Genomic DNA, 17,177 nt, shown 5'->3' with positions numbered 1-17,177 from the left:
GCCCGCCCCCCTTTGTGGTGGTTCCGTTATGTGGACGATACCCATACAAATTTTAAGAAACAATACGCGGAGAAGTTTTCGAATCACCCGTACTCAATCGATCCGAACATCAAGTTTACGACTGAATGTGAGGGAAATAGGTCACTCACATTCCTAGACACTCACACAGTCATCCAAGAGGACGGTACGCTAAAATAAAAATCTATAGGAAACCGACCCACACGGATCAGTACTTGAACTTTGAATCAAATCATCCTGTCCAGCATAAACTGGGTGTAATCCAGACCCTTATAGCAATAATTTTGCTATAGCGCCATTGCTCGAGTTTTTTTTTTTTTTTTTTTTTGCTTTGTGATATCACCGCCACACGTAACCATCTTTGATGCACAGCAATATCGCTTGACTTTTTTCAGGCGGTGGGTGACATAATGGTCGGAGAGAGCCGGCAAAACTGCTCGGCGGTATGGCATTTTCCATATACTCGGTTAGTTTTGTGGGGTTAATTATCGAACCACAACGGTTTTAGCGTGTACTTATATTATTTATTAACATACGCCTATTCGTTTGTGATATTTCAAGCGTTTTAAAATGTCAAAATAATCCCATTCAATTACATGGTTGATGATGAAAATTTACTGAATTTAGAGAATGCACGGCGACCACCACCTGGTTTTTGGCTTTGTATTTGCATAGCGCCGCCATGGAAACAAAATGGATATAACGGCAAAGGAAGTTGGATTCGAAAAACCTGAAAATAATCCGATTGTTATCGGACGAAATTTCCCACTCACTTTGGATTTTGCTTGGGATCTATTAGAATCAGGGAAAGACTCCAGCACAATAGGCACAATGGTTCTGACGGATTTCTCCAAAGTTTTTGATATAGTTAACCAACCATCATTATTGAGAAATGTATCCCCTTGGTAATCATAAATCATTTTGCTCAGAATATTTGTAACGATACAAATTGTTGGAATATAAAATGCTGGAAGTCTGCTCATACCACCAGCCTAACAAGCTTCCAGGAGTGCTGGGGAGTTTACAGGGTGGATTCACTCTAGCGATCGGAGCGTTGTGACCCATACCGGTTATTCCTTCATGTAAGAGTTAGGATTAGATTACACGAAATAATTACATGAAGGATCGACCCTCATACCTAAGTTCTTTCCGTCTAGGCCGCTTCAGCTAGTAATACTTTATAAAACTAGCAAATGCCTGCGTTAGCAGATTATAATATTTCATAACCACAGCGGAGAAGTGCCGAACATGTCGAACAAAGATTTTTAGGATATGGAGCACATTTTATATTTTTTTCAATAATACTGACCTTTTGTAAGTACACTGATCTCAGTACAATGATGTAAACAAGTGAGTATATTTGAAACAGTGTGTCTTCCATGAACGTTTGCAACTATACAGTCTCTAATTCAGGATTTCATGTAAAGAAAATGTACTATGAACTCCGTTTATCAATTCTTATCAATTAATGTTGATCACTAAAAGCGCAGTCGCTATAGATTAAGGTAAACAAGCAGATAACAGATAAGGTAAACAAGCAAATTCAACGAGTTGAATCTGCTACGACCTCATCCGTGTTCAACTCTATGCCAAAGACTCGTTTGATTTCTTGAACTGTGCTATTGTTATTTGACTTTTTGTGTATATTTTTAAGCGCCATGGTGTCTTGGTGAATGGCGCCATAAATGTCTGTAAATGTAAATGTAGAATTAGAGTGGTTTTTTTTTTTGGGGGGGGGGTATTTTTCTTGACACCAAAATAAATAAATTCATGACCCACTCGAGAAGAAAATGGCAGCTCCCTAAGTTCCCTGTCCTCACGTGCAAATTATCAAATAACGTCATCGGCAGCTACACAGTTTTGACCTTAATGCCCGTAAGAATCCCATTACGTCATCGATATGGCCAATTGGCACGTTCATTTAGCACGGAAACAATGAAATATAAGTTTGTAAATCAGCTATATCTAGCTTTTCCGTCGTTAATACTGTTTCCGCAATGATAAAATGCAAATAAAGAGTTTATCTTTCGGATCAAATTATTTTACCCTTTGCAATAAATGCCACTCTTTTGTAAGAACAATTTTCCTTGCAACCTGTCATTTTCGCCTGTACTTTGGCATGTGGAGTTTGTGTACATCAGGGTACCTTACATCGTTGAATACGGTATGGCGACTTGTAGATGTCAAATTTATAAATATAACCGAAGTATACTGCTGAAGGACAAAAGTTTTGGCCGCAACGTCGGTGATAACATCTAACCAAAAAGTCAGTTTTTCTTGTCGATATGATCTAATTAATCACAATTTGAACAGATGATTCCCGGATGACTAAGAATATAATATACCCAGTCGTATACTGTCAAATCTTGAATTATTTGCCAATAACACTGTGTAATGTCACTCTGGACCAAATTAAGTCCACTTTTCTAGAAAACTATAAAGAAAATACACAATGTGTTAAAAAGATGATTATCATTATCCATGCAGAAACAATGTTTTAGGACAATATAAAAAGTTTTTACTAACATAATCAATCATATGTGGTTGCTGAACTGGGGTTATTTCTCAGGAAAGACACTTTCAAACTTTCTGTGTGCGTACCACTTTTAAGAGCCATAATTTAGGCTTTTCCGATGTTCAAAAATTGGTACCCACATACACATTGTAAGTGTATTTCAGCTGTGATGAATGCCTATTGCTGACGAAGTTGAGGAAATCACCTCAAACCCCTATACATTTAATAATAACAGAACAATGTTGTATAAAAGTCCGAAATTGTGTCCCCTTCAAAGCTCAAATTTAGCCTCCCTAAATCCGCCAGTTTAGGCAAATTCGCTATATTATGAAAACCATAATTGTGTAAACTTATGGAAAGCACATTTTCTATCAAACATTTATTTCATACCCTTTCCAGACCAGTCCGGGAATTTTGAGGAAACATATCCCATACTAAATGTCAAGATTGTATCTCTGAATTTTAAAATGCAAAGATTTGTTTAAATAGTCAGCCGCCTGAAGGATTATTTTGGTATTATATTAATCCACCAAAAAACGTTGACAACGTAAAAGAAAGCAGCAAGTTTAAAAAGCCCCCACCTCGGCTCACTTTTTGAAACTTGGTCCCATTTGTAAAATATACTGATTTAAACTTTGTCATAATTATCAACTTAAAACATTTCCAGAAGTGTTATGTATCTTTAATGTGCCGATGCGATATTATTAAAGTTGTTAGCATTCTGGAACGATCAGAAAGGTTATTATGTTGTTCATGGCCAATATCCTATATATGTTTTGTTTTATAATAAGTAGGCATGTTAATGGCAATGATGCTATTGTTTAAAGGTTAAAAACACCGATTTGCTGTTGATATTCAAAATGGGACCAAGTTTCAAAAAGTGAGCCGAGGTGGGGCTTTTTAAACTTGCTGCTTACTTTACGTTGTCAACGTTTTTTGGTGGATTTTATTTCTTTTTATGAATGTAGCCAAGCAGCTTTAAGTTTGGAAAGTCATCGGGTTACGAAGTACTCCATAAAACGAATAAAACGAAACATAGATGTTTGAAATTATATGTTATCCTTGATTTATGACAGTAAATAATTTAATAAAACTTTATCAGCCGTTTATTTTAAAACTTGCTGGTCACAGCTACCGCGTGACTGTAATGTTAATAGGGATACATATACATTTTAATAAACTTTATTCAAGGCAACTAAGAAAATGTAAATATGAACAACACATACCCAATGTTGACGATGCCAGCGAGACACAGAGTCAGTGCGATTTACTTCAAATTGAAGCTGAGAAATGCGTGTATATGTAGCAAGGATTATACTACGGAAGCGTCTAAATGCCACGACTTAGCAAGATAATTATGTTTTAATGATTGTAGTTTTTGAGCCCTGCGGGGCAATCTAGTTGGATATCCAAATTTCGCGGTTGATAGTTCTTTGTAGCCCTGCGCGGCAATCTAGTTGGATTTCCCTATTAAGCGGCGGTTGTTGGCGGTCTTTCGCGGTTTGTAGTTTTAATTTCCCTCATTCTTCATGTCAACCATGATTTGGTTGTGTAGCCCTGCGGGCCAATCTAGTTGGATTACCAAATTTCGCGGTTGATAGTTCTTTGTAGCCCTGCGGGGCAATCTAGTTGGATTTCGCTATTAGGCGGCGGTTGTTGGCGGTCTTTCGCGGTTTGTAGTTTGATTCCCTCATTCTTCAAGCCCTGCTCTCTATCGGGGGTTCCGTGTGTCTGTGGTGGGGACAGTCCCTCCTTTTAGGCATTTGGGTATTTTTGCCGCTTTGCTAATTTGCCTTCCATATTTGGTTGTATCTTTTTGGATACGTTTTTGTCCCTGCTGGCCTTCCATACTATAATAATTTTTCACACCTATAGAGTGTATGCAATAAACCAACCGGAACGGTATAACAATTGAAATGACAGTCATGTTGGAATATAGTTCTACGATAGCTGAAGATGACAAAGGGACAGGTCTCTAGATCGATTCAACAACCATTCATACATATCACATGTTTTATTGTCCTATTATCATGCGAATCGCCCCGTGGTAGGACAGAACTAAAAAAAAAAAAATATTGGTAACATCTTGCTTTGATAAAAAAAATAATATCATAATAGCACTGGATGATTAAAATTGTGTTATCCTTGATTAATGACAATAAAATTATTGTTTAATAAAATATTGAAAAAATAAGTTGGTCATCGGATTTCGAACTCAAGTCGCCGGATTAGGAGTTCAATGCCTTAACCATTACACCACGAGACTCGGCTGCGAAATAGCGTGTCGATGTACAATATTTATTATATGAATTGATGTGTCGTCCGAAAAGAACAAAAGAATTGTGAAAAACTTGATTTTTTTGGCGAATGGGGTTCGGAATTTGTATGTACGGTATTTCAGAAATTGCTAGGGTATAATTGGAAGTGAATCTGAAAAAGTAGTGTGAAGGTGATAACCAGGTAGACCTGTAGCAGTGTCTAAAAATTCTGGATCAGTATGATTTGCAACTAATTTTCGCTATGAAATACCGCGTGAAATGGAAGCAAAAATATTTGTTTATTACGAACAATGATTGACTGTAGGATTGGTGGCCCTTTTGAATTAATGAGTTGTCAAGATATTACACCTGGGACTGTAAATAACATTTAGCATGGTTTTAGATACATTTTGTACCCAGCGAAAAATAACATCGAACAATAGAAGTCAAGTGTTTTAATGTTAGCTGTAAATATAGTCTCGCGGGAGCATCTGTTATTAGTCTTCTTTATCAGTCTTTTTTTTAAAAACTTGCTGGTCACGGCTACCACGTGACTCTAATATTAGGGCAAACATCGTAAAAATGCTCACCTTTGAAAAAATGCTATTCTTTATTTGACAATTCGACTAGACTAACAAAAGAAATAGATTTTAAAACCATCATAAAACGAAGTCGAACATAAGAATTATTTTGTTTTCGAGATTCTTGTTTTTAAAATTCTCATAATTTCCCTCATAATAAAATGTAAAACAAAAGAAAATTAGTGGCAAATGGTGGTCATAGACCACAAACCTAGCTGTGGCGTGTTGGTGTTGTGGAGGTATCTGACCCCTGTAGAATGTTCCAAATTTTTTGTCTTGCTCATGAGGTTTGTTGTCACCGAGTTTGACTCCCGTACTCCTTACAAATGTCCAGAAAATGCAATTCTAAGATTTGACCCCAGATGACCTTTGACCTGACCCCTGCAAAATGTTCCACAAATGTTCTCGTGGTCATCAAGTCTGTTGTCACCGAGTTTGAGCCCCCTACCACTTACATATGCCCAGAAAAAGCTTTTCTATGATTGGACCTCTACATGACCGTTGACCCGACCATGCAGAATGTTCCCCTGGTCATGAGGTCTGTTGCTACTGATCACAAAGTTTCTTGTCACCGAGTTTGAGTACCGTACCACTTATAGATGGCCAGATAATGTAATTCTAAGATTTGACCCATGATGACCTTTGACCCGACCCCTGCCAGACATTCCATAAATCCCCTGGTCATGAGGTTTGTTGTCACCAAATTTGAGTCCCGTACATCTTTACAGATAGGAAGCAATTTTAGACTTCTACGCTACTCAATTTTAGTACACTCACCGGAGCGCTTTCACCGGGTCAACCGGCGTCTTCAGAGGATGTTATTGCTCTGAAGATTTGTTGTTGCTAGTGATGTTGTTGGAACACCTCCGATAACGTCATAGATGTAGATGACGTCAAGCTTGAAGATGTGGTGGCGCCCCCTTGGTTCCGGGAGGTCAGGAGGTTGTCCCAAACAGGGTCGATGTCTAACCCTTTGTCACGGTTCAGTCTGGGTCTTTTGGTTCTGATATGGATGGCTTCCAAGACCCTACGAGGGAAGTCCTTAGACTCCCTCTCTAACACTTTCACGTTTTCCCAGTCAATCTGGTGCCCTTTGCTCCTGTCAATATGTTCCTTGATTGCTGACTTAGAACTGGCCGCTTTGGATTTATGTTCTGTTAGCCTCTTTTCGAGCTTGCGTCCAGATTCACCAATGTATAAGGAGTCACAGTCTTTGCAAGGGATGCTATACACAACACCAGATTGTTTCTCTTGTTCAGTTTTGTCCTTTGGGGAGACAAGGGACCTACGTAGGGTATTCTGCGGTTTAAAGGATGTGCTGACACCAGCAGAATTAAAAGCCCTGCGTAACCGTTCCGAGAAGGAAAACATCGAGAATTCGACGAAAAAGGTGAATAAATCTGGAACTGTCAGTAAAGATAAATGGGTTGTTAACTTATCATCAAAACAACTAACGTCGGATGAAGTGTCAGTGTTAGAAAAGGGACTAAATTTCGCGGCGGACAATTTGCCCATTAACGATGTGATTGTAGCGACTGAATCGGCATGTAAAGATCTCCCCGATAAAACTGCTGCTGAATTAAGAGCCCGGGTGGTAAATATTGTCAAAACCGCCAAACCCCCCGCTAGTAATATAACCCGCGGTGAGCGATCAGCAATTAATAATCTGAGAAAGGATGAAAACATCGAAATAATCCCTGCTGACAAGGGTAGAGCCACAGTTGTAATTGATAAAACGGTCTATGAAGAAAAAGCTCTTGCACTACTCAGTGATGACAACGTGTATTCTAAACTGAAAAAAGATCCAACTCAGATTTTTCAGGCTAGACTGGTGAAATTACTTAAAGAACTGAAAGACTGTGGAACGATTGACAGTAAAACATACTGGAAATTATACCCTACAGTATGTGATATACCCAAATTTTATGGCTTGATCAAGGTTCATAAAGCCGGTGCTCCCTTGAGACCTATCGTTTCGAGCATAGGATCTGTGTCATATGAATTAGCACGATTTGTCGCTGACATAATTTCACCTCTTATCGGCCAAACAGTGCATCATATAAAGAACACTCAGACTTTTGTTGATCAGGTTAGGGATCTTGTTGTACATGCGGATGAGTCCCTGATATCCTTTGATGTCACTGCGCTGTTTACATCTATCCCAGTCAAGGATACCCTGAATGTGATCAAACATTTGCTGGAAAATGATAACAGTTGGCAAGTAGACAGTGCTGAAAACCTTAGTGTTGACAATATTATCCAATTGTTAAGCTTCTGCCTTAATACAACATATTTTGTGTTTAGGGGCCAAAATTATCAGCAAAAAGATGGGTGTGCCATGGGCAGCCCTTGTAGCCCGTTGGCAGCGAACGCTTACATGGAACACTTTGAACGCATCGCTTTAGCGTCTGCTCCTCACACACCGCGTACATGGTATCGTTATGTGGATGACACATTCTGCGTAATTAAATCGTCGCATGTGGAGGAGTTTACGAACCACATAAACAGTCAGGACACTAATATCAAATTCACGCGCGAGGAAGAGCGAGACGGGCAACTGGCTTTCCTCGATACGCTCATCTATCGGAAACAAGACGGATCTGTGAAAATCCAAGTTTACCGCAAACCTACTCACACGGATCAGTATCTGAACTTTAGCTCACACCATCCGCTGGAGCATAAACTGAGCGTCGTGAGAACACTTTTATACAGAGCGGAGACGGTTGTCACTGATCCTGACGACAAATCGGAGGAGATTAGGCATGTGAAGGAGGTGCTACACGAGAGTGGCTACAAAGACTGGACATTGTTCAGGACGCGTCCTAAACCAAAAGAACAAAATAAGGACAGCGACGACGATAGCTGCAAAAAGGGCATCTTTGTCACCTTGCCGTACGTGGAAGGCCTCTCGGAACGGTTACGTAGGGTTTTTAATTCTGCTGGTGTCAGCACATCCTTTAAACCGCAGAATAGCCTACGTAGGTCCCTTGTCTCCCCAAAGGACAAAACTGAACAAGAGAAACAATCTGGTGTTGTGTATAGCATCCCTTGCAAAGACTGTGACTCCTTATACATTGGTGAATCTGGACGCAAGCTCGAAAAGAGGCTAACAGAACATAAATCCAAAGCGGCCAGTTCTAAGTCAGCAATCAAGGAACATATTGACAGGAGCAAAGGGCACCAGATTGACTGGGAAACGTGAAAGTGTTAGAGAGAGAGTCTAAGGACTTCCCTCGTAGGGTCTTGGAAGCCATCCATATCAGAACCAAAAGACCCAGACTGAACCGTGACAAAGGGTTAGACATCGACCCTGTTTGGGACAACCTCCTGACCCCCCGGAACCAAGGGGGCGCCACCACATCTTCAAGCTTGACGTCATCTACATCTATGACGTTATCGGAGGTGTTCCAACAACATCACTAGCAACAACAAATCTTCAGAGCAATAACATCCGCTGAAGACGCCGGTTGACCCGGTGAAAGCGCTCCGGTGAGTGTACTAAAATTGAATTGCTTCCTATCTGTAAAGATGTACGGGACTCAAATTTGGTGACAACAAACCTCATGACCAGGGGGATTTATGGAATGTCTGGCAGGGGTCGGGTCAAAGGTCATCATGGGTCAAATCTTAGAATTACATTATCTGGTCATCTATAAGTGGTACGGTACTCAAACTCGGTGACAAGAAACTTTGTGATCAGTAGCAACAGACCTCATGACCAGGGGAACATTCTGCATGGTCGGGTCAACGGTCATGTAGAGGTCCAATCATAGAAAAGCTTTTTCTGGGCATATGTAACAGATAGGGCGCTCAAACTCGGTGACAACAGACTTGATGACCACGAGAACATTTGTGGAACATTTTGCAGGGCTCATGTCAAAGGTCATCTGGGGTCAAATCTTAGAATTGCATTTTCTGGACATTTGTAAGGAGTACGGGAGTCAAACTCGGTGACAACAAACCTCATGAGCAAGACAAAAAATTTGGAACATTCTACAGGGGTCAGATACCTCCACAACACCAACACGCCACAGCTAGGTTTGTGGTCTATGACCACCATTTGCCACTAATTTTCTTTTGTTTTACATTTTATTATGAGGGAAATTATGAGAATTTTAAAAACAAGAATCTCGAAAACAAAATAATTCTTATGTTCGACTTCGTTTTATGATGGTTTTAAAATCTATTTCTTTTGTTAGTCTAGTCGAATTGTCAAATAAAGAATAGCATTTTTTCAAAGGTGAGCATTTTACGATGTTTGCCCTAATATTAATATAATACCAAAATAATCCTTCAGGCGGCTGACTATTTAAACAAATCTTTGCATTTTAAAATTCAGAGATACAATCTTGACATTTAGTATGGGATATGTTTCCTCAAAATTCCCGGACTGGTCTGGAAAGGGTATGAAATAAATGTTTGATAGAAAATGTGCTTTCCATAAGTTTACACAATTATGGTTTTCATAATATAGCGAATTTGCCTAAACTGGCGGATTTAGGGAGGCTAAATTTGAGCTTTGAAGGGGACACAATTTCGGACTTTTATACAACATTGTTCTGTTATTATTAAATGTATAGGGGTTTGAGGTGATTTCCTCAACTTCGTCAGCAATAGGCATTCATCACAGCTGAAATACACTTACAATGTGTATGTGGGTACCAATTTTTTGAACATCGGAAAAGCCTAAATTATGGCTCTTAAAAGTGGTACGCACTCAGAAAGTTTGAAAGTGTCTTTCCTGAGAAATAACCCCAGTTCAGCAACCACATATGATTGATTATGTTAGTAAAAAACTTTTTATATTGTCCTAAAACATTGTTTCTGCATGGATAATGATAATCATCTTTTTAACACATTGTGTATTTTCTTTATAGTTTTCTAGAAAAGTGGACTTAATTTGGTCCAGAGTGACATTACACAGTGTTATTGGCAAATAATTCAAGATTTGACAGTATACGACTGGGTATATTATATTCTTAGTCATCCGGGAATCATCTGTTCAAATTGTGATTAATTAGATCATATCGACAAGAAAAACTGACTTTTTGGTTAGATGTTATCACCGACGTTGCGGCCAAAACTTTTGTCCTTCAGCAGTATACTTCGGTTATATTTATAAATTTGACATCTACAAGTCGCCATACCGTATTCAACGATGTAAGGTACCCTGATGTACACAAACTCCACATGCCAAAGTACAGGCGAAAATGACAGGTTGCAAGGAAAATTGTTCTTACAAAAGAGTGGCATTTATTGCAAAGGGTAAAATAATTTGATCCGAAAGATAAACTCTTTATTTGCATTTTATCATTGCGGAAACAGTATTAACGACGGAAAAGCTAGATATAGCTGATTTACAAACTTATATTTCATTGTTTCCGTGCTAAATGGACGTGCCAATTGGCCATATCGATGACGTAATGGGATTCTTACGGGCATTAAGGTCAGAACTGTGTAGCTGCCGATGACGTTATTTGATAATTTGCACGTGAGGACAGGGAACTTAGGGAGCTGCCATTTTCTTCTCGAGTGGGTCATGAATTTATTTATTTTGGTGTCAAGAAAAATACCCCCCCCCAAAAAAAAACCACTCTAATTCTACATTTACATTTACAGACATTTATGGCGCCATTCACCAAGACACCATGGCGCTTAAAAATATACACAAAAAGTCAAATAACAATAGCACAGTTCAAGAAATCAAACGAGTCTTTGGCATAGAGTTGAACACGGATGAGGTCGTAGCAGATTCAACTCGTTGAATTTGCTTGTTTACCTTATCTGTTATCTGCTTGTTTACCTTAATCTATAGCGACTGCGCTTTTAGTGATCAACATTAATTGATAAGCATTGATAAACGGAGTTCATAGTACATTTTCTTTACATGAAATCCTGAATTAGAGACTGTATAGTTGCAAACGTTCATGGAAGACACACTGTTTCAAATATGCTCACTTGTTTACATCATTGTACTGAGATCAGTGTACTTACAAAAGGTCAGTATTATTGAAAAAAATATAAAATGTGCTCCATATCCTAAAAATCTTTGTTCGGAATGTTCGGCACTTCTCCGCTGTGGTTATGAAATATTATAATCTGCTAACGCAGGCATTTGCTAGTTTTATAAAGTATTACTACCCAGCAAACACAAAAATGTTTTTAAAACGTTTTAAACATGTTATATATTGGGTATTGGTTTAGATAAAAACGTTTGAATAACATTAAATGTCGGGTTATATAAAGGTCATGGAAACGTTTTAAAACGTTTTGTATGAAAACACACTACAACAATATTTTGAAAATGTTTTGAAAATGTTATTGAAAAATATTTGTTGCAAACATTTTTTGCCAAATATTTTGTCAACACTTTAATAACATTATGTTAGAATATTTGCAGTAGGTTATCAACAAATGTTATGAAAAACGTTTTTATACCCTTCATATGCCCTTTAGATAACCCGACATTTAAACGTTTTCTGGCAACCTTGTCTTACCTTTTGCGAATGGTGTCGAAAACGTTTTGTGTTTGCTGGGTAGCTGAAGCGGCCTAGACGAAAAGAACTTAGGTATGAGAGACAACGCTCCGATCGCTAGAGTGAATCCACCCTGTGAACTCCCCATCACTCCTGGAAGCTTGTTAGGCTGGTGGTATGAGCAGACTTCCAACATTTTATATTCCAACAATTTGTATTGTTACAAATGTTCTGAGCAAAATCATTTATGATTACCAAGGGAATACATTTCTCAATAATGATGGTTGGTTAACCATATCAAAAACTTTGGAGAAATTTGTCAGAACCATTGTGCCTATTGTGCTGGACTCTTTCCCTGATTCTAATAGATCCCAAGCAAAATCCAAAGTGAGTGGGAAATTTCGTCCGATAACAATCGGATCATGTTCAGGTTTTTCGAATCCAACTTCCTTTGCCGTTATATCCATTTTGTTTCCATTTGTTTCAATCCATCGTGTCATGGTTACGTGTGGCGGCGCTATGCAAATACAAAGCAAAAAAAACAGGTGGTGGTCGCCGTGCATTCTCTAAATTCAGTAAATTTTCATCATCAACCGTGTAATTGAATGGGATTATTTTGACATTTTAAAACGCTTAAAATATCACAAACGAATAGGCGTATGTTAATAAATAATATAACTACAAGCTAAAACCGTTGGGGTTCGATAATTAACCCCAGAAAACTAACCGAGTATATGGAAAATGCCATACCGCCGAGCAGTTTTGCCGGCTCTCTCTGACCATTATGTCACCCGCCGCCTGAAAAAAAGTCAAGCGATATTGCTATGCATCAAAGATGGTTACGTGTGGCGGCGCTATCACAAAGCAAAAAAATCGAGCAATGGCGCTATAGCAAAATTATTGCTATAAGGGTCTGGATTACACCCAGTTTATGCTGGACAGGATGATTTGATTCAAAGTTCAAGTACTGATCCGTGTGGGTCGGTTTCCTATAGAGTTTTATTTTAGCGTACCGTCCTCTTGGATGACTGTGTGAGTGTCTAGGAATGCGAGTGACCTATTTCCCTCACATTCAGTCGTAAACTTGATGTTCGGATCGATTGAGTTCGGGTGATTCGAAAACTTCTCCGCGTATTGTTTCTTAAAATTTGTATGGGTATTGTCCACATAACGGAACCACCACAAAGGGGGGCGGGCGATGGTCATATAGCTTTCTGTTCTAATTGCTCCATAAATTAGTTGCAGACGATCGGGGATACAGGTGGCCCTATATCCGCATCATGGATTTGCTGGTAGTAAGTTCCATTATATAAAATGTAAATACAATTCAACACATATCAAGAAGTTTCGTCACGTGCGCAGCAGAAAGGCGGGTCCGATCACTAAGTGATTGACGAGCTTGAACAATTGTTAATATTTTATCAACGGGTTCTTTTAAGAACCCGTTGATAAAATATTAACAATGCTTTATCAACAGGTTTTGGGGTCAAGTGTCCAAAAGGTCACTGACTCCTAACTTGGGTTGCAAGTCTCCAGGTGAATGTCAAAGTTTTAGCCTCTCATATCATACGATCGTCCGGATGAGCAAATCACTGAAGGGGCCTTTAAAGTTTTTGCTTAGCACAACGTTGGTTTTGCTATACATTGTAGGTAGGTATTACCTTTTACCACGTCTGAGAGATCAGAGATTGTTTTGATGTGTCCAATCATTTCCGTGCAATAATATGAAACATTTCCTATTCCAGAATGACGGAGGAAGAACTCAACGTTGAGGTCAAATCCAAACCATCTCGAAAAAACATGGCATTTCTCCAACCTGCTCCTCCAGGCTCAACGCCCAACCTTCAAAAGGCATTCTCTCGATATATCACAGTAGAACCCTTACTTTTACTAACGGCAGTAGGTTTTGGAGTGGTGACCTCGGTGTTACCACAGTTTCTACAAAATACCATAGCTATCGAACAAAATGTGACGTTACCTGGAGATAACGGAGGGATAAACGGCACGTGTATGGAGCAAAATACAAGCGACCCATATTACATGCGTCTTCAGGAAGTCCAAGCTGAGGTGTCATACTGGCAGATGGTGATCTCTATGTGTGGTATTATCCCATCTATAATTGTAGCTCCGCTTTTGAGTGTTTGGAGCGATAGAGTAGGCCGAAAAATAGTTCTCGGTTTCATTTTACTCGGTTATCTCGTTTTCATGGTTGGATTTCTTCTTGTACATCGTTTCACCCTGCCACTTTGGGTCCTCGCTGTGGCTAAATTTATTGAAGGTGAATAATACTGTCAAATTCTTGATGCAACAAACTGTTTTGAGATTTTGAAAAGAATTTCAAAACAAGATTATTCATTTGCTATATTTGATTGGTCTTTTTCCCGATAGTCTTTCCGATAACGTTGTCTATGTTTATTGTAGTGTACATTTTATGGATTCACTTAAATTCAGATCGATTAAAATAATTTGGACTAAGTTTTGAGCCTGAGTCAAGTGATTACTTTTAGTATATATTTTTAGATCAGGCAACATCTTGCAATGAATCAGTGGCGCAGTAGGAGGTTTCATTATCATTAAGGTATAGGACTTTTTATTTATTCGGAGAAGAGCAGGTAGGGTATCTACTTGATTATATTTCTACATGTTCATACTACATACTCTGAAAATTTTAGAAAATTTGCACGAGTCCGTTTTTTTTAAATCACATTTTTGTTCCTAAAATGGGGGTTATAGCGCCCTCAACGGGCACTCTCTCCATAGGGCTACATGTAAAGACCAGTTATAGACAAATGACCCTAAAATAAAACGGACTCGTACATTTTCCCTCAAATTTTGCATATGATGTAGATTTAACATCTGGAATGTAATGCAAGTGGTGTCGTTGCTGCTCTTCTAAATTCATTTTTTAAATGTCCGCCCCAGACCAAGGTGATATACGTCATTGGTTGGGAAGGGTAATATAAAGCCAAAATTCTCAGTGGGCTAATTGTACCGGGGATGATTCAAATTTGATTAAAAAAACCCTTTTTTTAAACCAAACTCAAGACGAAACTAGGTGTTCTGTATATAATATATAAACATCTACCAAAAGGTTAATTACCTCTCCCTTAAAATATGGCAATTATTCTGAACGATTGCTTGTATATTGGTCGTTGGAACATGCGGTCGAAGCAGAATTCAAGTATGCGCATTATGACATCTCATTTGTTGCAATGGTCCCAATATCGATGTCGCAGCGTACATTGAAATGAAAGTAACTCAATATTTGAAAGTTGCAGCAACGTCCTATAGCTTGTATTCAGTGTCCATCATCAATGTTTTCTGCTCTCATTGGTTTAATCTTCTTGTTTCTTGAATTAAGAGGAGTTCAAAACATGTAAATGATCAAAAAAAGCATTCACATCAATGGTCATTGTTACTTAATCCCATATTAAGGCATTACAAGTTCAATGTTTTCTGTGACCAAGAAGATCACAAGAAGTGGAAAACCAGGGTTACATTTGTTTTACACCTTCCAATCAGTAAATTTTGAATCTAACTTTACCACTGAATGGACACATTTTAATTGTAGGTCATTTAGGTCTGATTTCTTTAAACTTGGCTAGTGGTCAGACTTCCTAAGACAGCAGGCTAGCCCTACCATTTTGGATCCACTTTAATGATTTATCTTTCTAGGTGATGTACGATGTAAAATTCTAAGCACGGGTATATATGACTAACTGGGCTTAAGCCTGATTGTTTAGGAAGCCTGACTACTAGCCATGCTTCGAGAAGCTGACCCTTAGGGCCTTGTTAGTCAGAAAACAATATAGAAATCTTCATGTTTCAATTTGACATTATGTGAATAATGATCACTGATGTGAATAATGACCATTTGATCCCCTCCAAATGCATGAAACAAAACGAAGAATTCAATGAGAGCTGATAAGATTGTCTTCAATGGATACTGAATACAAGACAATAGGATTTTGCTGCAACTTTCAAATCTTGGGTTACTTTCATTAAAATGTTCGCTGCGATATCAATGTTGGGATCATAATGCGCAGAAAGAGATTATACTTCGATTGCATTTTCCAAATTTGGCATACAATTAATTACTTTTTGGTAGATATTTATTTCCCACTCAGACTTTTGTTGAATTTTATCTGACAGGTTTAACCGGAAGTGATACGCTCTTAGTTGCCCAGTATAATGCATACATTTCTGATATTACAAACAAGGAAAACCGATTACTGCGTATCGCAATCGCTTTCACAATGCCGTCAATAGGGATCGGATTGACTCAGGTGGGTATTGGATACCTTATCGAAGATTACGGATTTGGCCCTGCACTGTGGATCGCGTTTATTGCGTATTGCCTTGCATTACTGTACATTATCATTCCACGATTTTTAATCGAAACTATTGATAGAAATGAGAAACCGGGAATGGACCAATCAGAATCCCGTGTCATATATGGATTTAAAAGTCTGATACTTCTATTCAAAAACAAAACACGCCTCCGAAGATGGCGTTTAGGATTTCTCTATATGATAGAATTTATGAATCAGGTGATAAATACTGCCGTTCTCGGGATCGTCCTCGTGTATGGATTGGGAACACCGTTTTGTTGGTCGTCAGTGCTAGTTGCCGGCTATACGACCTTGGTTATTTTTAGCAGTGCTCTAGGTAAGATCATGGAAGAAAGAGATAAAGAAAGATAAAGAAAGAGATCTCTTTCTTCCATGGTAAGATGTTAGATAATTGATATATAGTTGAAGATGTTGAGAAAGTTTAAATTATTATAGTGTTTTGTTTTTGTTTCAATAGTATCGAAAATACAATTTGAAGTGTAAAAAATTCTTGAAATAAAACCAGTGATGGTGGTAGGGATATATATTTATATATATATTTAGGCCTATATTATGTTCTTACTTTCTTTATTATGTTATATATTATGTTCTTACAGGTGCTCTTATAGGTTCGAAAGGTTTTTCCCTGTGTCTTTCCGACCTCTGGAATCTTCAAGTCAGCATGGTTTTTGGTATTCTTTTTGGATATCTTCATGCTATTGCAAACACAACGCCAGGACTGTATATTGGTAAGTTAACGGTTAATTAACTTTAAATAGAGAGGGCGGCCTATCTGCTGTGTCCTAGCAGGCAGGACATCGGTCAATATGAGAATATTAAATGCGAGGATCCAGAGAATACATGCCTGAGAAAATATATAATATATATAGGAGGTCATATAGCTTGAATCTATCATTCCCACATGAGATACTGTATGCATATGAATAGATGTGTATACATCCCTCGAGTGTCTATTCTTTTGTACTCTCGGAAGCAGG

The 17,177-nt window shown here is 38.4% G+C and overlaps 1 protein-coding gene across 1 annotated transcript; it reads left to right on the top strand.

The window, feature by feature from the left end:
• Positions 1–6,564: 6,564 nt before the first annotated feature.
• Positions 6,565–8,574, top strand: LOC140169315 (uncharacterized). Its single transcript, XM_072192573.1, has one exon. The coding sequence runs from the start codon at positions 6,565–6,567 to the stop codon at positions 8,572–8,574; it is 2,010 nt and encodes a 669-aa protein (XP_072048674.1).
• The last annotated feature ends 8,603 nt before the right edge of the window (positions 8,575–17,177 follow it).

The sequence above is a fragment of the Amphiura filiformis genome, chromosome 14 (genome assembly GCF_039555335.1).
Source record: "Amphiura filiformis chromosome 14, Afil_fr2py, whole genome shotgun sequence".
Taxonomy (NCBI): Eukaryota; Metazoa; Echinodermata; class Ophiuroidea; order Amphilepidida; family Amphiuridae; genus Amphiura; species Amphiura filiformis.
This window is presented reverse-complemented; position numbering and strand designations above follow the sequence as displayed.

Coding starts and splice junctions, on each gene's coding strand:
- LOC140169315 (XM_072192573.1), top strand. CDS start 6,565: ATGTATAAGGAGTCACAGTCTTTGCAAGGGATGCTATACACAACACCA.